The sequence below is a fragment of the Triticum urartu genome, chromosome 7A (genome assembly GCF_056163025.1).
Source record: "Triticum urartu cultivar PI428250 chromosome 7A, HENAU_Tu73, whole genome shotgun sequence".
Lineage (NCBI taxonomy): Eukaryota > Viridiplantae > Streptophyta > Magnoliopsida > Poales > Poaceae > Triticum > Triticum urartu.
In genome coordinates this window covers 247847059-247868923 of record NC_141879.1, presented here as the reverse complement: position 1 = coordinate 247868923, position 21865 = coordinate 247847059, and the positions used below count along the sequence as shown (strand labels likewise).

The window sequence follows — 21865 nt, the reverse complement described above, 5'->3', positions numbered from 1 at the left end:
TGATTTTTGTTAATATTATTCTCTCTATGGGAATATGTGGAAACTTATTTTACAGAGCTGGACACTACTCTTGGTGTTTACAATCTTCTATGAAGGACTTGGAGGAGGAACCCGCCTTGCAATGCCGAAGACAATTTGCGCGCCGGACTCGTCGTCATTGAAGCCTGTTTCAGGGGCTACTGAGGGAGTCCTGGATTAGGGGGTGTTCGGGTAGCCGAACTATACCTTCGGCCGGACTCCTGGACTATGAAGATACTAGATTGAAGACTTCGTCCCGTGTCCGGATGGGACTTTCCTTGGCGTGGAAGGCAAGCTTGGCGATGCGATATTCAAGATCTCCTACCATTGTAACCGACTCTGTGTAACCCTAACCCTATCCGGTATCTATATAAACCGGAGGGTTGTAGCCCGTAGAGGATCAACTCCATACACAACAATCATACCATAGGCTAGCTTCTAGGGTTTAGCCTCCTTCATCTCGTGGTAGATCTACTCTTGTACTACCCATATCATCAATATTAATCAAGCAGGAGTAGGGTTTTACCTCCATCGAGAGGGCCCGAACCTGGGTAAAACAAAGTGTCCCCTGTCTCCTGTTACCATCCGACCTAGACGCACAGTTCGGGACCCCCTACCCGAGATCCGCCGGTTTTGACACCGACAGCGGCACTGTAGCCACGCCCACCTCGGCGAAGCCCTCGTCACCAGGATTGAGCAACAGTAACCAGCCACCGACAAGGCCCTGGACAGTGGGGCCTGCCTCTCGACCAAGGAGCCGGCAGCCGGCGAGACCCACCAGCCGGCGAGCCCCAACAGCCAGCGCAGAAGCCAGTGAGTGTAGACACAGACGGCTGGGCCCCACGCCCAGCCGGATTACCATAGTATCCCCGGGGGGTAGGCCTATATAAACCCCCCGGGACACCCATGCAAAGGGTTGATCCCTGCTAGTTTTAGACACCACATAGGGACGAGAAGAGAGCGAGCAGAGCCATTCTTCCTCCTCTCGCCAAACAACTCAAGGAGCATCGTGTAGCTACTTGTTCATCTAGTGATCATGCGGAGACCCCGCAGAGCAGCAGTAGGGGTGTTATCTCCACGGAGAGCCCCGAAGCTGGGTAAGATACGCCGGCGTGCATGTCTTCGCCTCATCCCGCTTCCAGGCACCGGCGACGTCTTACTGGCTCCCACAATGATAAGCCACCCATTGGCATATGTCGCACCTACCACCCGACATTTGGCGCCCACCGTGGGGCCAGGTGCACCGTCGTCCGGAGACCTGTTCTGGACGGGAACCCTCTTCCTCCCCCGCGAGCGTAGCCAGCCCGGCACGCCCGACGGCGCTTGCCACGACGCGCTGCAAGGCATCACCAACGTCTGCGCAGCGAGTGGCCTCGCCGATCTCCTAGACAAGACCCTCATCTCCGACGAGCTTGCCTCCGACGGGGGCACCGACCACCTCGTCAACCTCCTCGGCCAGCTCCAAGTCTCCGGCGAGCCTGCTGTGGACTTGGAGTCGGTTGGCTCCACCGATCCGATGCCTGTCGACTCCGACACGGCCTCACTCGACGCTTTCCCCACCGACGTCACGATCTACAACGACCCGCTTCCCCGGGCCGATGGCTGCGACGCTGTCACCACCGAGGTGATGGTCATCAGCCACGGCGGCGCTTCTGACGAGAGCGCCCACGACGCCCCGCACGCGGCGGTCCACGACTTGTCCATCCCCATCCCGGCCGATGCCGACGCTGAAGCACTGGAGGCTGGCCGCCTCGCCCTCCTCGCGGAGGGCCGGAAGTTGGTTTCCATGAGACGCCTCGCTGAGGCCCACCAACGCAAAGCCGACCGCGCCGCCTTTGGCACGCCGCCCCCAGGCGGGCCCAGCCGGGCCGGCGTTGTCAGACAGCGCGGCGTTGTCGTCGCCGACACGTTAGGAGTCGACCGCCCAGTCTATGCCACTCCACTCGAGAACCTGCGCGCCGCCCAGGCGGCCGTAGACGAGCTAGACGGACTGGGGGCCAAAGAACTCCCCCACATGACCCGACGCATCCAGCAGCTAATCGATGCAGCCGCGCAGCGGCACGAAGCCGACGCCCGCGCGGAAAGCCCTCCCCCGCGCCGAGATCACGGCGCGACATCCCGAACACCGACTACGGGTAAAACCCGCGCGCGGCGCGAGAAAGAGCCGGCTGCCAGCCGAAGCCGAACCCGAATCTCCATCGAGCGAGACGCAGAAGGCCACCCCCGGGCCGTGGAGTGGCGGGGCAACCCGCCTCCGCCTCGGCCCCGTGGAGAGAGATATCCCACCCCACCGCCTGTTGCGCATCCGACTCTCAACAGCTGGCTAGGTCGCCGCGAAGGAGTCGGCGAGAACGACGCCCGCCATCGGATCGACCACCTGGCGCGATCCCTGGCGCTGGAAGAAGAAGACGATGTCAGCCCGCCTTGCTTCGGCCCCCGCATCCGCGACGAGCCTTTCCCCAAAGGGTTCTCGCTCCCAAGAGACACGCCCAAGTACAACGGCTCTGTGAAGCCGGAAGATTGGTTAATCGACTACTCCACGGCGGTTAGCATAGCAAACGGCAACAGGCGTGTTGCCGTGAAGTACGTGCCCCTCATGCTGCAAGGCACGACGCGGACCTGGCTCAACAGCCTCAAGCCATACAGCATCAACAGCTGGCTAGATTTCAAAGAAGCCTTCGTCCGCAACTTCACCAGCACCTACAAGCGGGCTCCCAAGCCCAGACAGCCCTCCTTGTGCGTACAAAGCCCCGCCGAGTCTACTCGCAACTACCTCACGCATTGGGCCGAGCTCCGCAACTCTTGCGAAGGGGTGCACGAAGTGCAAGCCATAGAATACTTCACTGCCGGGTGCCGAGAAGGCACCCTCCTCAAGCACAAGCTCCTCTACGACGAGCCGACTACCCAGCTTCTGGTCATAGCGGACAAGTACGCCACCACCGACTCCTCAATGAAGACCGAACTCCGGGTAGACGCGTCCGGGAAGGTACTCAACCCGGCGCCCAAGACGCTGGCTGGGGACTCCGGCCGACGCCCACACCAGAACGACCACAAGCACAATGGCCCCGTGCCGCCTTCCGCCAGTCGGCAGGTGGCCACAGTCGAAGACGAGCGTCCCGAAGGGCGGCCCGCGCCCAAGAAACCCAAGGGCGGCAGGCCGGCTTGGCAGCCGGCCTTCTCCTACGAGCAAACTCTCGACGCCCCGGGCAAGTTCCATAGCGGCGCGAAGCCGTCCAACCACACGAGCCGGAAATGCCACTGGCTCACCCGAATCTCCAAAGGCGAAGGGCTCGCGCCGCCTCCGCCTCCCGGTCCGCCGCCTCCGCCTGCCGGTCCGCCGCCTCCGGCTCCGCAGCCGCCGACCGCTCGGCCCGCAGTCGGAGCCGTGCATGTTGAGTTCCCTGACAAGCATGCCACCTATGTCATCTTTACAAGCCAGCCCGAAGACCGGCGCAGCAAATGCCGAGAGCACCAGGAAGTCAGCATGGTCGCTGCCAAGCCCGCCGAGCACATGCACTGGTCAGAAAAACCTATCGGCTGGAGCCAGGCCGACCACCCAGAGGTGATGCCATCTCTCGGCTCTTGTGCGCTGGTTCTGGATGCCACCCTTGCAACGGACAGACGCGCCGCCCGTTCCTCCCGCGTGCTGATAGACGGCGGGAGCAGCATCAACATCCTGTACTGTGACACCCTGGAGAACCTAAACGTCAAGGCAAAGCAACTCATGCCTACTCGGACTGTGTTCCATGGCATTGTACCCGGCCTGTCATGCGCCCCCATTGGCAAGATCAAGGTTGATGTACTCTTTGGGGACAAGGAGCATTTCCGCCGAGAAGCGATCTGGTTTGAAGTGGTGGACCTGGAGAGCCCCTACCATGCATTGCTTGGCCGACCTGCCTTGGCCAGGTTCATGGCAGTTCCCCACTATGCTTACCTCAAGATGAAGATGTCGAGCGCCAAGGGCGTCATCACCATAGCCGGCGATTACAAGAAATCTTCCGAGTGTGCAGCAGCCAGCAGCCGGCTGGCTGAGTCCCTTGTGATTGCCGAAGAAAAGAAGATGTTGGACCGAGTCGTGGCCATGGCCGGCAAATAGTCGGCCTTGTCCCCCGATCCCAAGGAGTATGATGCTCAAGGATCTTTCCAGCCGGCCAAGGAGACGAAGAAGATACCTCTTGACCCCGAGCACCCTGAGAGGTTTGTCGTCATCGGGGCAAACCTAAATAGCAAATAGGAAGGCAAGCTCGCCGATTTCCTCCGTGAGAATCAGGACATCTTTGCATGGTCCCCCAAGGACATGCCGGGTGTTCCGAAGGAATTCGCCGAGCACAAACTACACGTCCGAGAAGACGCAAAACCAGTCAAACAACCCCTCCGCCGACTGTCGGAGGAGAAAAGAACGATTGTAGGAGAAGAGATAGCCCGGCTTCTGGCAGCCGGCTTTATTTTGGAAGTTTTCTTTCCAGAGTGGCTCGCCAACCCGGTCCTCGTGTTAAAGAAGAATAACAAGTGGCGCATGTGCATAGACTACACGAGCCTCAACAAGGCCTGCCCCAAAGATCCCTTTGCCCTGCGAAGGATTGATCAAGTGATAGACTCCACGGCCGGGTGTGAGCTGTTGAGTTTCTTGGATGCTTACTCAGGATACCACCAGATAAAGTTAGATCCGGCAGACCGCCTGAAGACCGCCTTCATCACGCCATTCGGAGCCTTTTGCTACCTGACTATGACATTCGGCTTGAGAAATGTCGGTGCCACTTTCCAACGTTGCATGCAGAAGTGCCTCCTTAAGCAGCTCGGCAGAAATGCCCACGTCTACGTAGATGACATTGTGGTGAAGACGGAGAAGCGTGGCACCTTGCTGGAAGACCTCAAGGAAACATTTGAGAACCTACGCCGGTTCCAAATCAAGCTCAACCCCGAGAAATGCGTGTTCGGAGTGCCAGCCGGCCAGCTCCTAGGCTTCCTGGTCTCCAAACGCGGCATCGAATGCAACCTGGTAAAGATCAAGGCCATTGAGAGAATGGCGATTCCCACCAAACTTCGGGACGTCCAGAAGTTCACGGATGCTTGGCCTCCCTGAACCGCTTCATCAGCTGGCTCGGAGAGAAAGCTCTCCCCCTCTACCGCCTCATGAAGAAGACCACTCACTTCGAGTGGAATGACCAAGCCGACCAAGCTTTTCATGAGCTGAAGAAGATGCTGGCCACGCCGCCTGTCCTAGCGGCGCCGACTGAGAAAGAGCCCATGCTCCTCTACATTGCCGCAACCAGCCGGGTGGTCAGCACCGTCATCGTAGTCCAACGCCCAGAAGAGGACCGAGCCCAGCCGGTCCAGAGGCCAGTGTACTATTTGAGCGAGGTGCTGTCTACCTCGAAGCAGAACTACCCGCACTACCAGAAGATGTGCTATGGCATGTACTTCGCCGCCAAGAAGCTGAAGCCCTAATTCCAAGAGCATCCCATCACGGTCGTATGCACTGCCCCGCTGGCCGAGATCATAGGCAGCCGGGATGCATCCGGCCGGGTGGCGAAATGAGCCATCGAGCTGGCCCCTTACACCGCCATCAAGTCCCAAGCATTGGCCGACTTCCTCGTCGACTGGGCCGAGACCCAGTACCTGCCGCCAGCTCCCGACTCCACTCATTCGTGCATGCACTTCGATGGGTCCAAGATGCGCACCGGCTTGGGAGCCGGCGTCATCCTCACCTCTCCCAGAGGCGACAAGCTGAGATACACGCTGCAAATTCACTTTGGCGCCTCCAACAACGTGGCCGAGTACGAGGCGCTCATACACGGGCTCCGGCTTGCCAAAGAGCTCGGCATTCGCCGGATCCTATGTTATGGCGACTCGGACTTGGTGGTCCAGCAATCATCCGGCGACTGGGATGCCAAGGACGCAAATATGGCAAGCTACCGCTTCCTCGTTCAGTAGATCAGTGGGTATTTTGAAGGATGCGAGTTCCTCCACGTACCGCGAGCCGACAACGAGCCAGCCGATGCCCTGGCTCGAATAGGCTCCACTCGGCAAGCAATACCAACCGGTGTCTCTCTACAACGCCTCGTCAAGCCATCTCCAGAGTCCGATTCCATCTTCATACCGCCTGACCCCGATACAGCCGGGCCCGGCTCGAAGAACCAAGAAGGTGACCCGGGGACTTTGATAGTCGGCCAGGGGACATCAGCAGGCGGCTCGGGGACTTCCGTAGTTACGCCCGACCCGGGGACTGCCACACCCGGCTCGGGGACTGCGGTAGTCGGCCCGGAGACTGCACCAACACAACAGGCGGCGGCCGACTCCAGCATTTCACCACCCAGCCCGCCCGCCCTGGTCGCAGTAGCCGCATTGGCAATAGAAGAAGTCGCAGCTCCATCATGGGCTCAGCCCATCCTCAACTTCCTAATAAACCAAGATCTGCCGGCTGACGAAACAGAGGCAAGACAAGTCCAACGCCGAGCCGGAGCATACACAATCGTCAACAGAGAGCTCGTCAAGCGCAGTGTCACTGGAGTCCTCCAGCGATGCATCGAGCAAGAGAAGGGCATTGCAATCCTCAGAGACATCCACCAAGGAGAATGCGGCCACCATGCGGCCTCAAGATCATGTTGGAAATATGCCCTAGAGGCAATAATAAAAGCATTATTATTATATTTCCTTGTTCATGATAATTGTCCTTATTCATGCTATAATTGTGTTATCCGGAAATCGTAATACATGTGTGAATAATAGACACCAACATGTCCCTAGTAAGCCTCTAGTTGACTAGCTCGTTGATCAACAGATAGTCATGGTTTCCTGACTATGGACATTGGATGTCATTGATACCGAGATCACATCATTAGGAGAATGATGTGATGGACAAGACCCAATCCTAAACATAGCACAAGATCGTATAGTTCGTTTGCTAGAGTTTTCCAATGTCAAGTATCTTTTCCTTAGACCATGAGATCGTGTAACTCCCGGATACCGTAGGAGTGCTTTGGGTGTACCAAACGTCACAACGTAACTGGGTGACTATAAAGGTATACTACGGGTATCTCCGAAAGTGTCTGTTGGGTTGACATGGATCAAGACTGGGATTTGTCACTATGTATGACGGAGAGGTATCACTGGGCCCACTCGGTAATGCATCATCATAATGAGCTCAAAGTGACCAAGTGTCTGGTCATGGGATCATGCACTACGGTACGAGTAAAGTGACTTGCCGGTAACGAGATTGAACGAGGTATAGGGATACCGACGATCGAATCTCGGGCAAGTAACATACCGATTGACGAAGGGAATTGTATGCGGGATTGATTGAATCCTCGACATCGTGGTTCATCCAATGAGATCATTGAGGAGCATGTGGGAGCCAACATGGGTATCCAGATCCCGCTGTTGGTTATTGGCCGGAGAGTCGTCTCGGTCATGTCTACATGTCTCCCGAACCCGTAGGGTCTACACACTTAAGGTTCGGTGACTCTAGGGTTGTAGGGATATGTATATGCAGTAACCCGAATGTTTTTCGGAGTCCCGGATGAGATTCCGGACGTCACGAGGAGTTCCGGAATGGTCCGGAGGTAAAGAATTATATATAGGAAGTGCTATTTCGGCTATCGGGACAAGTTTCGGGGTCACCGGTATTGTACCGGGACCACCGGAAGGGTCCCGGGGGCCCACCGGGTGGGGCCACCTGCCCCGGGGGGCCACATGGGCTGTAGGGGTGTGCGCCTTGGCCTATATGGGCCAAGGGCACCAGCCCCAAGAGGCCCATGCGCCAAGAGATAAGGAAAGGAAGAGTCCTAAAGGGGGAAGGCACCTCCTAGGTGCCTTGGGGAGGATGGACTCCTCCCTTGGCCGCTGCCCCCCTAGGAGATTGCATCTCCTAGGGCCGGCGCCCCCCCCCTAGGCTCCCTATATATAGTGGGGGAAGGAGGGCCTCTCACCCCATGCCTTTGGTGCCTCCCTCTCCCTCTCCAACACCTCCTCCTCCTCCATAGAGCTTGGCGAAGCCCTGCCGGAGTACTGCAGCTCCACCACCACCACGTCGTCGTGCTGCTGCTGGAGCCATCTTCCTCAACCTCTCCTTCCCCTTGCTGGATCAAGAAGGAGGAGACATTACGCTGACCGTACGTGTGTTGAACGTGGAGGTGCCGTCCGTTCAGCGCTAGGAACTCCGGTGATTTGGATCACGTCGAGTACGCCTTCCTCATCCCCGTTCTTTGAACGCTTCCGCGCGTGATCTACAAAGGTATGTAGATGCAATCCGATCACTCATTGCTAGATGAACTCCTAGATGGATCTTGGTGAAACCGTAGAAATTTTTTGTTTTCTGCAACGTTCCCCAACAGTGGCATCATGAGCTAGGTCTATGCATAGTTCTCTTGCACGAGTAGAACACAATTTGTTGTGGGCGTTGATGTTGTCAACTTTCTTGCCGCTACTAGTCTTATCTTGCTTCAACGGTATTGTGGGATGAAGCGGCCCGGACCAACTAACACGTACGCTTACTTGAGACCGGTTCCACCGACTAACATGCACAAGTTGCATAAGGTGGCTGGCGGGTGTCTGTCTCTCCCACTTTAGTTGGAGCGGATTCGATGAAAAGGGTCCTTATGAAGGGTAAATAGAAGTTGACAAATCACGTTGTGGCTTTAACGTAGGTAAGAAAACGTTCTTGCTAGAGCCCTTTTTCAGCCACGTAAAACTTGCAACAACAATTAGAGGACGTCTAACTTGTTTTTGCAGCAAGTGCTTTGTGATATGATATGGCCAAAGTTGTGATGAATGATGAATGAAATATATGTGATCTATGAGATGTTCATGCTATTGTAATAGGAATCACGACTTGCATGTCGATGAGTATGACAACCGGCAGGAGCCATAGGAGTTGTCTTTATTTTTGTATGACCTGCGTATCATTGAGAAACGCCATGTAAATTACTTTACTTTATTGCTAAACGCGTTAGCCGTAGTAGTAGAAGTAATAGTTGGCGAGCAACTTCATGGAGACACGATGATGGAGATCATGGTGTCATGCCGGTGACAAGATGATCATGGAGCCCCAAGATGGAGATCAAAGGAGCTATGTGATATTGGCCATATCATGTCACTGTTATTATTTGATTGCATGTGATGTTTATCATGTTTTGTACATCTTGTTTGCTTAGAACGACGGTAGTAAATAAGATGATCCCTCATAATAATTTCAAGAAAGTGTTCCCCCTAACTGTGCACCGTTGCGATAGTTCATTGTTTCGAAGCACCACGTGATGATCGGGTGTGATAGATTCCAACGTTCACATACAACGGGTGTAAGAAAGATTTACACATGCAAACACTTAGGTTGACTGGACGAGCCTAGCATGTACAGACATGGCCTCGGAACACAGAAGACCGAAAGGTCGAGCATGAGTCGTATAGAAGATACGATCAACATGAAGATGTTCACCGATGTTGACTAGTCCGTCTCACGTGATGATCGGACATGGCCTAGTTAACTCGGATCATGTTATACTTAGATTACAGGAGGGATGTCTATCTAAGTGGGAGTTCATTGAATAATTTGATTAGATGAACTTAATTATCATGAACTTAGTCTAAAAATTTTACAATATGTCTTGTAGATCAAATGGACAACGTAGTCCTCAACTTCAATGCATTCCTAGAGAAAACCAAGCTGAAAGACGATGGCAGCAACTTCACGGACTGGGTCTGGAACCAGAGGATCATCCTCATAGCTGCCAAGAAAGATTATGTCCTACAAGCACCGCTAGGTGACGCACCTGTTCTCCCTGCAGAACAAGACGTTATGAACGCTTGGCAGGCACGTACCGATGACTACTCCCTCGTTCAGTGCGGCATGCTTTACAGCTTAGAGCCGGGGCTCCAAAAGCGTTTTGAGAGACACGGAGCATATGAGATGTTCGAAGAGCTGAAAATGGTTTTCCAAGCTCATGCCCGGGTCGAGAGATATGAAGTCTCCGACAAATTCTTCAGCTGTAAGATGGAGGGAAACAGTTCTGTCAGTGAGCACATACTCACTGTGTCTGGGTTGCATAACCGCTTGACTCAGCTGGGAGTTAATCTCCCGGATGACGCGGTCATTGACAGAATCCTTCAGTCGCTTCCACCGAGCTACAAGAGCTTTGTGATGAACTTCAATATGCAGGGGATGGAAAAGACCATTCCTGAAGTATTTGCAATGCTGAAATCAGCAGAGGTAGAAGTCAAAAAGGAACATCAAGTGTTGATGGTGAATAAAACCACTAAGTTCAAGAAGGGCAAGGGTAAGAAAGCCTTCAAGAAGGACGGCAAGCGAGTTGCCGCGCCCGGCAAACAAGCTGCCGGGAAGAAGCCAAAGAATGGACCCAAGCCCGAGACTGAGTGCTTTTATTGCAAGGAAAGTGGTCACTGGAAGCGGAACTGCCCCAAATACTTAGCAGACAAGAAGGCCGGCAAAACGAAAGGTATATGTGATATACATGTAATTGATGTGTACCTTACCAGTACTCATAGTAGCTCCTGGGTATTTGATACCGGTGCAGTTGCTCACATTTGTAACTCAAAGCAGGAGCTGCGGAATAAGCGGAGACTGGCGAAGGACGAGGTGACGATGCGCGTCGGGAATGGTTCCAAGGTCGATGTGATCGCCGTCGGCACGCTACCTCTACATTTACCTACGGGATTAGTTTTGAACCTCAATAATTGTTATTTAGTGCCAAGTTTGAGCATGAACATTGTATCAGGATCTCATTTAATATGAGATGGCTACTCATTTAAATCCGAGAATAATAGTTGTTCTATTTATATGGGAGATATGTTTTATGGTCATGCTCCGATGGTGAATGGTTTATTCTTAATGAATCTCAAGCGTAATGCTACACATATTCATAGTGTGAATACCAAAAGATGTAAGATTGATAATGATAGTCCCACCTACTTGTGGCACTGCCGCCTTGGTCACATAGGTGTCAAACGCATGAAGAAGCTCCATGCAGATGGACTTTTAGAGTCTCTTGATTACGAATCATTTGACACGTGCGAACCATGCCTCATGGGTAAAATGACCAAGACTCCGTTCTCAGGAACAATGGAGCGAGCAACTAACTTATTGGAAATCATACATACTGATGTGTGCGGTCCAATGAGCGTTGAGGCTCGCGGTGGCTATCGTTATGTTCTCACCCTCACTGATGACTTGAGTAGATATGGGTATGTCTACTTAATGAAACACAAGTCTGAAACCTTTGAAAAGTTCAAGGAATTTCAGAGTGAGGTTGAGAATCAACATGACAGGAAAATCAAGTTCCTGCGATCGGATCATGGAGGAGAATACTTGAGTCACGAGTTTGGCACACACTTAAGAAAATGTGGAATAGTTTCACAACTCACGCCACCTAGAACACCTCAGCGTAATGGTGTGTCCGAACGTCGTAATCGCACTCTATTAGATATGGTGCGATCTATGATGTCTCTTACCGATTTACCGCTATCTTTTTGGGGCTATGCTTTAGAGACTGCCACATTCACTTTAAATAGGGCTCCGTCGAAATCCGTTGAGACGACACCGTATGAATTATGGTTTGGGAAGAAACCTAAGCTGTCGTTTCTAAAAGTTTGGGGATGTGATGCTTATGTCAAGAAACTTGCCCTGAAAAGCTCGAACCCAAGTCGGAAAAATGTGTCTTCATAGGATACCCTAAAGAAACTATTGGGTATACCTTCTACCTCAGATCCGAAGGCAAGATCTTTGTTGCCAAGAATGGATCATTTCTAGAGAAGGAGTTTCTCTCGAAAGAAGTAAGTGGGAGGAAAGTAGACCTTGATGAAGTATTACCTCTTGAACCGGAAAATGGCGCAGCTCAAGAAAATGTTCCTGAGGTGCCTGCACCGTCTAGAGAGGAAGTTAATGATGATGATCAAGATACTTCTGATCAAGCTCCTACTGAAATTCGAAGGTCCACAAGGACACATTCCGCACCAGAGTGGTACGGCAACCCTGTCTTGGAAATCATGTTGTTAGACAACGATGAACCTTCGAACTATGAAGAAGCGATGGCGGGCCCGGATTCCGACAAATGGCTGGAAGCCATGAAATCCGAGATAGGATCCATGTATGAAAACAAAGTATGGACTTTGACTGACTTGCCCGTAGAGCGGCGAGCCATAGAAAATAAATGGATCTTTAACAAGAAGACAGACGCGGATGGTAATGTGACCATCTATAAAGCTCGGCTTGTCGCTAAGGGTTATCGACAAGTTCAAGGGATTGACTACGATGAGACTTTCTCACCGGTAGCGAAGCTGAAGTCCGTCCGAATCATGTTAGCAATTGCCGCATTCTATGATTATGAAATATGGCAAATGGACGTCAAAACGGCATTCCTTAATGGTTTCCTTAAGGAAGAATTGTATATGATGCAGCCGGAAGGTTTTGTCGATCCTAAGTATGCTGACAAGGTGTGCAAGCTCCAATGCTCGATTTATGGGCTGGTGCAAGCATCTCGGAGTTGGAACATTCGCTTTGATGAGATGATCAAAGCGTTTGGGTTTATGCAGACTTATGGAGAAGCCTGTGTTTACAAGAAAGTGAGTGGGAGCTCTGTAGCATTTCTCATATTATATGTAGATGACATACTTTTGATGGGAAATGATATAGAGCTTTTGGACAGCATTAAGGCCTACTTGAATAAGAGTTTTTCAATGAAGGACCTTGGAGAAGCTGCTTATATATTAGGCATCAAGATCTACAGAGATAGATCAAGACGCCTCATAGGTCTTTCACAAAGCACATACCTTGATAAGATATTGAAGAAGTTCAATATGGATCAGTCTAAGAAGGGGTTCTTGCCTGTGTTGCAAGGTGTGAAATTGAGCTCAGCTCAATGTCCGACCACGGCAGAAGATATAGAAGAGATGAGTGTCATCCCCTATGCCTCAGCCATAGGTTCTATTATGTATGACATGCTGTGTACCAGACCTGATGTAAACCTTAGCGTAAGTTTGGTAGGAAGGTACCAAAGTAATCCCGGCAAGGAACACTGGACAGCGGTCAAGAATATCCTGAAGTACCTGAAAAGGACTAAGGAAATGTTTCTCGTTTATGGAGGTGACGAAGAGCTTGTCGTAAAAGGTTACGTCGATGCTAGCTTCGACACAGATCTGGATGACTCTAAGTCACAAACCGGATACGTGTATATTTTGAATGGTGGGGCAGTAAGCTGGTGCAGTTGCAAGGAGAGCGTCGTGGCGGGATCTACATGTGAAGCGGAGTACATGGCAGCCTCGGAGGCAGCGCATGAAGCATTTTGGGTGAAGGAGTTCATCACCGACCTAGGAGTCATACCCAATGTGTCGGGGCCAATCAAGCTCTTCTGTGACAACACTGGAGCTATTGCTCTTGCAAAGGAGCCCAGGTTTCACAAGAAGACAAGGCACATCAAGCGTCGCTTCAACTCCATTCGTGAAAATGTTCAAGATGGAGACATAGATATTTGTAAAGTACATCCGGACCTGAATGTAGCAGATCCGTTGACTAAACCTCTCCCTAGAGCAAAACATGATCAACACCAGAATTCCATGGGTGTTCGATTCGTCACAATGTAACTAGATTATTGACTCTAGTGCAAGTGGGAGACTGTTGGAAATATGCCCTAGAGGCAATAATAAAAGCATTATTATTATATTTCCTTGTTCATGATAATTGTCTTTATTCATGCTATAATTGTGTTATCCGAAAATCGTAATACATGTGTGAATAATAGACACCAACATGTCCCTAGTAAGCCTCTAGTTGACTAGCTCGTTGATCAACAGATAGTCATGGTTTCCTGACTATGGACATTGGATGTCATTGATACCAAGATCACATCATTAGGAGAATGATGTGATGGACAAGACCCAATCCTAAACATAGCACAAGATCGTATAGTTCGTTTGCTAGAGTTTTCCAATGTCAAGTATCTTTTCCTTAGACCATGAGATCGTGTAACTCCCGGATACCGTAGGAGTGCTTTGGGTGTACCAAACGTCACAACGTAACTGGGTGACTATAAAGGTATACTACGGGTATCTCCAAAAGTGTCTGTTGGGTTGACATGGATCAAGACTGGGATTTGTCACTCCGTATGACGGAGAGGTATCACTGGGCCCACTCGGTAATGCATCATCATAATGAGCTCAAAGTGACCAAGTGTCTGGTCACGGGATCATGCATTACGGTACGAGTAAAGTGACTTGCCGGTAACGAGATTGAACGAGGTATAGGGATACCGACGATCGAATCTCGGGCAAGTAACATACCGATTGACGAAGGGAATTGTATGCGGGATTAATTGAATCCTCGAAATCGTGGTTCATCCGATGAGATCATCGAGGAGCATGTGGGAGCCAACATGGGTATCCAGATCCCGCTGTTGGTTATTGGCCGGAGAGTCGTCTCGGTCATGTCTACATGTCTCCCGAACCCGTAGGGTCTACACACTTAAGGTTCGGTGACGCTAGGGTTGTAGGGATATGTATATGCAGTAACCCGAATGTTTTTCGGAGTCCCGGATGAGATTCCGGATGTCACGAGGAGTTCCGGAATGGTCTGGAGGTAAAGAATTATATATAGGAAGTGCTATTTCGGCTATCGGGACAAGTTTCGGGGTCACCGGTATTGTACCGGGACCACCGGAAGGGTCCCGGGGGCCCACCGGGTGGGGCCACCTGCCCCGGGGGGCCACATGGGCTGTAGGGGTGTGCGCCTTGGCCTATATGGGCCAAGGGCACCAGCCCCAAGAGGCCCATGTGCCAAGAGATAAGGAAAGGAAGAGTCCTAAAGGGGGAAGGCACCTCCTAGGTGCCTTGGGGAGGATGGACTCCTCCCTTGGCCGCCGCCCCCCTAGGAGATTGCATCTCCTAGGGCCGGCGCCCCCCTAGGCTCCCTATATATAGTGGGGGAAGGAGGGCCTCTCACCCGACGCCTTTGGTGCCTCCCTCTCCCTCTCCAACACCTCCTCCTCCTCCATAGAGCTTGGCGAAGCCCTGCCGGAGTACTGCAGCTCCACCACCACCACGCCGTCGTGCTGCTGCTGGAGCCATCTTCCTCAACCTCTCCTTCCCCTTGCTGGATCAAGAAGGAGGAGACGTTACGCTGACCGTACGTGTGTTGAACGCGGAGGTGCCGTCCGTTCGGCGCTAGGATCTCCGGTGATTTGGATCACGTCGAGTACGCCTTCCTCATCCCCGTTCTTTGAACGCTTCTGTGCGTGATCTACAAAGGTATGTAGATGCAATCCGATCACTCATTGCTAGATGAACTCCTAGATGGATCTTGATGAAACCGTAGAAAATTTTTGTTTTCTGCGACGTTCCCCAACAGATCACTCATCGCCAAAGCCTTCCGCCATGGTTTCTTTTGGCCGACTGCTTTGGATGACGCCAAGGGGTTAGTTAAACATTGCAAAGGATGCCAACTCTTGAGCTCCAAGCAACACATGCCGGCTTCAGCACTCAAGACCATTCCCCTCACTTGGCCCTTCGCCGTTTGGGGACTGGACATGTTGGGCCCATTCAAGATGGCGCGCGGCAGCATGACACATCTTCTTGTCACCGTGGACAAATTCACAAAATGGATTGAGGCAAAGCCGATCAAGAAGCTGAATGGGCCGACTGCCGTGACATTTATCGCAGATATAACAACTCGGTACGGCATGCCACACAGCATCATCACCGACAATGGCACGAATTTCGCCAAGGGAGCCTTGGCACGTTTCTGCGCGATGCAAGGCATCCGGTTGGACTTAGCGTCCGTTGCCCACCCACAGTCAAACGGCCAGGTCGAGCGAGCCAACGGCCTCATCCTTTCCGGCATCAAGCCCCGACTGGTCGTACCACTGGAGCGTTCAGCCGGCTGTTGGCTCGATGAGCTGCCGGCCGTCCTCTGGAGTCTGCGCACTACCCCAAACAAGTCAACCGGCTTCACTCCTTTCTTCCTCGTGTATGGTGCCGAGGCGGTTATCCCAACTGACATCGATTTCGACTCGCCTCGGGTAACCATGTACACGGAAGCGGAGGCCAAGGAAGCACGAGAAGACGGCGTTGACCTGCTGGAAGAAGGCCGGCTATTAGCTCTCAGCCGGTCCGCCATCTATCAGCAGGGCCTGCGCCGCTACCACAGCTGGAAGGTCAAGCCAAGATCCTTCCAAGAGGGCGATCTTGTGCTCCGGCTGATCCAGCGAACAGCCGGCCAGCACAAGCTCTCGTCCCCTTGGGAGGTCCCCTTCGTCATCAGCAGAGCTTTAGGCAACGACTCCTACTACCTGATCGACGTGCAGAAGCCGAAGGCACGAAAGAGAGACGACTCCGGCAAGGAGTCGGAACGACCATGGAATGCCAACCTCCTCCGAAGATTTTACAGTTGAAATGCAGTATGTATCATGCTAACTTTTGTACTAAGTACGAGACAATAGGCCCCCCGAGGAGAGCTCGGGGACTGCCATCTTTTATCTATGAATGAAGAGTATCATGCTTATGACCTTGTCATTACATTCACTTTTTCCGTCCGGCACCGGGTTCGACTAGTCGGCCCGGGGACTGGCCGCCTGGAGTTATATTAGAAGTCCTACCTGCGGTCAGACAAGTAGTGTGCTGGCTCCCAAGCTTTCTCTTGCCAAAAGTCGCAGATCAAAGAACCGGCTGTCCGGCTGGCAAGAGTTAAAGGCAGGAAAGGACGCCCACACGAAAAACGGCTAGGGACTAACGGACTAATATAACAAAAGCCGGTTTTTCTCCCACCACCGACCGACTACCAGAGTAGTCGGCCGGCCGGCTTCCATTCACCTCGCTTCAATCTAAGAAAGCTCGAGTACTTGCCTTCCCAAAAGGGGAAGGCGGCAAAGGAAACAGCCTAAGGATAAAAATCATACACTAATGGAAACCAAACATGCACACAATAATATTTACATAAAAGACCTTCAAAAGGCTAGCATTCCACATAGTTTGAATACACCCCCAGTGGGTGGAACTGCACAAGTTTAATAAAATTGTTCAAAAGGCAACAAGCAGGAAAAAACAAGGACGGCAGATTAAGCCAAGGGAGCGACTGGCGAGTCGGGCGGGTCGGTGGAGACGGCAGTGCCGGCTGGAGGAGTGGCCGGCTGGCGAACCTCGGCATGATCACCGCCTCCCGCAGAGGGCGCGCTAGCACGCGCCTCGTTGCTGGAGGCACGATCAGGCTGAGGTTGGCTGGCCGCTTCACCGGCCGGCTCAACGTCATCGCCTTCCTCTCCTTCGTCGTCTTCGCCTTCATCGCTGGAGGCGATCTCCTCTGCCGAGTCCTCACCCGTTGCCGGGTCCAGCCCGAACCACTCCTCCGGCTGGGCAACGCCGTCGTCATTAATTTCAGGAGCAAAGACACTGATGTCAGTGCACTCGGCAATCGTCGAAGCGTGCTGAGCAATAGCCGGCCGCACCTCCTCCATCTCTTCGTCGGCCTCCAGCCGCCAGGTGCGCAGCTGGTCCAGGTTCAGCCCCGGATACCAGGCTCGGATGAACTCCAGCGCCCGCCCAGCTCCAAGACGGGCTGCCGATGCCTTCCAGGCCTCGAAGCGGTCAACCGCAACCTCCAGCCAGTCGGCAGTCCGACTCGGGGTGCGGGGAATCGTCTCGCTTGGCCAGAGGGCGGCCAACACCTGTGCCCCGGCGCGCTGGAGGCGGCGGAGCATACGGTGAGCCGGCTGCAGCCAGGCTTGGACCGCCAAGAGTTTCTCCTCGAGCATCTGGCTCGTGTCCGGCGTGATTTCAGCCCCCGCCTGCCGGCACGCCTCGCGATGGGCCTCGATGGTTTGGGCGGCGAAGACGGAGTAGTCGGGAAAGTAGTCTGCACGGAGAACAAAAAGCAGCACAAGTCAGAACACAAATCAGGGATCAAGGGGCAAGCAAGGAGTGAAGAAGGCGGCTTACCATCGATCAGATCCTCGATACGACCGAAGCCCTCGCTCAGTGCCTGCTTTGCCTCAGCCCAGCCCACCGCTTCGGTCTCAAACTCGGCCTTCAGGGCGTCCTCGCTGTCCTGCGCCTTCTTTAGGGCCGCCTTGTGGCTCTCCTCCTGGTCGGCCAACTTCTTGGCCAGGCGGTCACGCTCCAGGACCAAGGCGTTGTACTCGGCTTCCTTGGCGCGAAGGGCGGCCTGGGCCCCGCTGAGCTGCCCCCTCAAGTCGGCATTGGCTCCTGCATGCATGAAGACAAAGGAAAAATTAATAAGGAAGAAGTCGTCAAGGAAGATCCGACTCGGCTGCTCAGCAGTCGGCCCGAATCTCGGGGACTACACCCAGTGGGTGCGCTGACGCACCCCCACAGCAGATGAACGAAACAAAGCACGCACTCCGGCTGCTGGTCAGATCCTCGGTTCTCCGGCCCAGCTCCTGAGCCTGGGAGTTGAAGGCGGCAGCGCGGAGGTTATGATACTCCTGGAAGATTATACAGGAGGCGAGGATAAGTTAAGATGTTAGGACCTAGTAAGTTCCAAGCGGCCTGCGCAGCAGCTGACTCGGAACTCGGGGACTACACCTAGTGGGTGCGCTGACGCGCCCCCACGGAAGAAATCAAAAGAGCAAAATAACCGAGGCCAGAAGACTCATCCGGATGACGGCCCGCGTCGCGAGGAACTCTTGGGTGTATCGCTGCAGCAAGGCGGCCTGAGCTTGAAGCCGGTTCCGGACCTCCTGGGCCGCCGCGTTCAGCTCACCCATCCCCCCGTTGGGAGTCCACTCGGACGTGCTGGCGCTGGCCGCCTCTAGGGCCTCTGCCGTCTGGCTGGCGCCCGTAGCTCGGTGCAGTTCCGGCGCAGAGGCGCCACCCCCTATGCGCCGGCGCAATGCCGGCTGCACCTCGAGGCCGGCCCCTGCCTCCGGCTCGCCCCCGGCCGGCTGCTCTGGCGCCGCAGCTGATTGGCTGCTTTGGCCCGCTCCAGTCGGCGCAGTCTGCGGTGCCCCCTCCACGAAGATCACGTGGTCCTCCCTCCTCTCCATCACCGGCGGGTCTTGGTCGACCTCCTCCGACGGGGGCACGGGGATGTCGGGGGCCACGGCGCGGAGGGGAACGACGAGCAGTGGAGGATGGTTGTGCGAGGCCTCCGCCTCTGTCTCCGCGGCTGCCGCCTCCGCCCGAGCCTTGGCCGCCGCGTCAGCCTGCTCCTTCGTCGCCTGGGCGGTCCTTCGCTCCGCCACCTCCCGCTCCTCCTGCGCCTCCCGTGCGTTCCGCTCCGTGGCCTCCCTAAGGTCGGCGCGGGGATCCACGCGACGGGAGCCTGAAGACCCTCCAGTCGGCCCGACTACGGAGCCGCCAGGACCCCGCTCAAGGGAAAGCGGTGCCCTGTCTGGCGAGCAAAGAAAGGTTTAGAAGAGCTTCGGTCGAAAAGGACAACAAAAAAAATATATATATACAAGACATTCGACTACTTACGCCGAGATCGCCTGCGGCTGTTTCACCGCCTTGCGGAAGCAGGCCACCTTCACGGCCGCCTCATCCCACTTGGTCGCCGCCGTAGAAGCCTTGGATTTCTTCGGCCGGCTGCCAAAGAAGGTCGACGCGGCCCGGCGCTTCTGCGCGCCTCCACGGGTAGCCGGAGCGGCAGACGGGCCCGCGCCTTGATGATCAAGCGCCGGCTGGCGGTGCGGGGCGGCTTCGACCTCGTCGTCGTCCTGCCAGTCTTCGAAGCCGGCCCCGAGCCCCGCGCCTCCGGCCTCGTCGCCTTCCCCCATGATGGCGTCTTCCATGGCGGCCGCTCCCAGGTCTGGATCATCGGTGTCGTCCACCGTGCGGTCGGGGAGGAGTTGGCGCTCTACCCCTGCGGCCCCGGCCATCGGCGGAAGAAGAGGGTTCTGCTAAAGGAAAACCAACTGGTCAGAGGTCGGACATCATGAGGCCGGCTACAAAAAGGAAGAAAAGAAGAAAAAACTTACGGCAGACGGAGGGTTGGCACGGGAATACGGCTCCTTGCCGTATCGCCAATCCTCGGCAAGCTTGCAGTTGGAGATGTAGTTCACCATGTAAGACACCTCTGCATGAGGCATCTCCCTGGTGCTCAGCCGGCACGGGTCGAAGTGGCCGCTCATCAGGCAAATCATGTGAGGCCGGCCTTGGAGCGGAAGTACCCGGCGCTCCACGAAGGCGGCCACCAAGTCGGCTCCGGTCAGGCCCTCTGACTGGATCATCACCCGAAGCCGGGAGAAGGCTGCGTTCCCGGCCTGAGACAATGACCTGGCCCGGTAGCTCCACGAAGGTTGCCACCCAGCCGGCGGGCCGGCTACGTAAGCCGGCAGGTTGATGTAGTCACCTTGCTGGGCGACGTTCTTCACGTAAAAGTAGGACTTCTGCCAGAGCTTCACCGACTAGATCAGCGGGATGGGCGGGAACGGATTGTTCTCGCCCGTCCGCCTCATGGCAATGAAGGCTCCGCAGGGGGCGGGCACGCCCGCGACGACGGTGCCGAGCTTGCTCTGGAAGAATTCCCCCCAGAGCTCGAGCGTGGGGAGAACCCCAAGAAAGCCCTCACACAGGGTGACGAAAGCCGACAGCAGCATCACCGCGTTGGGCGTGAGGTGATGCGGCTGGAGGTGGTAGAATTCAAGGAAGGCTCGAAGGAATCCGCTCGCCGGGAGGCCGAAGCCGCGCAGGCAGTGCGAGCGGAAGATCACCCGCTCGCCCTCCTCCGGTGCCGGCGAAACCTCCCTCGCCGGTGCTTGACGAACCCGCACAAAGTTCTCGCCCGGTAGGCGCTGCGTCCGGCGGAGGAACTCGACGTGGTCCTCGTGGACGTTGGAGCCATCCCACGAGCTCGACAGCGCCATGGGAGCAACGCGGCGAGGAGCCAGACGATGCGACGGCGGAGACGCACACGACCCCGCTACGGCGGGACCAAAGGAACTGAGAGGTCCAACGGCGGAACGGCGCAGCAATGGGTGGCTGCGGCGGCGGAAAGAAGAAGAAGGAAGGCAAGAAGGGGCAGAGCGAGGGAGAGCGTGCGAGCCTCTGCCGCTCCCCCTCCTCCCCTACTTATAGACCCGCGCGGCGGAGCCGAGGAGGCGTGGCGTGGGGGAGCGTGGGGATCAACTGCACCCACTCCCCCACGTCCCGCGATTATTGCGCCCTGATGGCATAATAAAACCGCCGCGGGAAGGCGAGCGGTCCGCGTGGGCCGCAGAAGATCCGCGCTCGGGCCGAGGCGTAGGAGTGGCGGGCCCGGGCCTGCGGCGGCGTCCCGTCGCGCGCGTGCACTGGCAGGATTTCCTTGCCATGTGGCCCGTGGGATGGCATGCGGTCAGCTCGCAGGCCGACCCGTGTTCCCGCCTACAAGAAACGGGGCTTTCCGAAGACGGCGCGCACAAGCACAGCCGGCCCCTCAGGGTAGGAAGCTGACCGAGCTTCTCGTCCCTTTGTCAGCCTCGAAGCTCGATCAGCTTCGGGGACTACTGTCGGAGTAAATAACCATGGGTAGCCTAGCCGGCTCCCCCTGGTCCTTCTAAAAAAATTACGAGCCTATCCGGCCCTCAAGAATCCAAGACATGGGGCCGCCTTCCCCTTGCCGGCTGTCTCCCAGGCCGACTATCGGAAGGCGACCCGACTTTTAGCCCTCATGAAGAAAGCCGCGGGAGGGCCGACTCCGAGAAGCCGGCCGCGAGAAGGCCGACTCCAAGAAGCCGGCTTCCACAAAGCGGTCAAGATTGTACCCTCGAAGTCTGCATCCACATAACGGCAATGTGACGGGGCGTGGCTACAATAAAGCCTGCCACCCCCGAATCCCGGAGCACGCCTGGCACAGTGCGCCGTACGGGTGGCCATGACCCGTCCGGCTCGGCACTGTTGCCACGTTGACCCT

At 55.0% G+C, this 21865-nt stretch overlaps 1 protein-coding gene across 1 annotated transcript; it reads right to left on the bottom strand.

Annotated features, from left to right (window-relative positions):
- Window positions 1–17072: 17072 nt before the first annotated feature.
- LOC147959197 (uncharacterized) lies at window positions 17073–17711 on the bottom strand. Its single transcript, XM_087532546.1, has one exon. It carries the CDS (start codon window positions 17709–17711, stop codon window positions 17073–17075), a length of 639 nt encoding a protein of 212 aa, XP_087388672.1.
- Window positions 17712–21865: the final 4154 nt, after the last annotated feature.

Coding starts and splice junctions, on each gene's coding strand:
- LOC147959197 (XM_087532546.1), bottom strand. CDS start 17,711: ATGCTCCGCCGCCTCCAGCGCGCCGGGGCACAGGTGTTGGCCGCCCTC.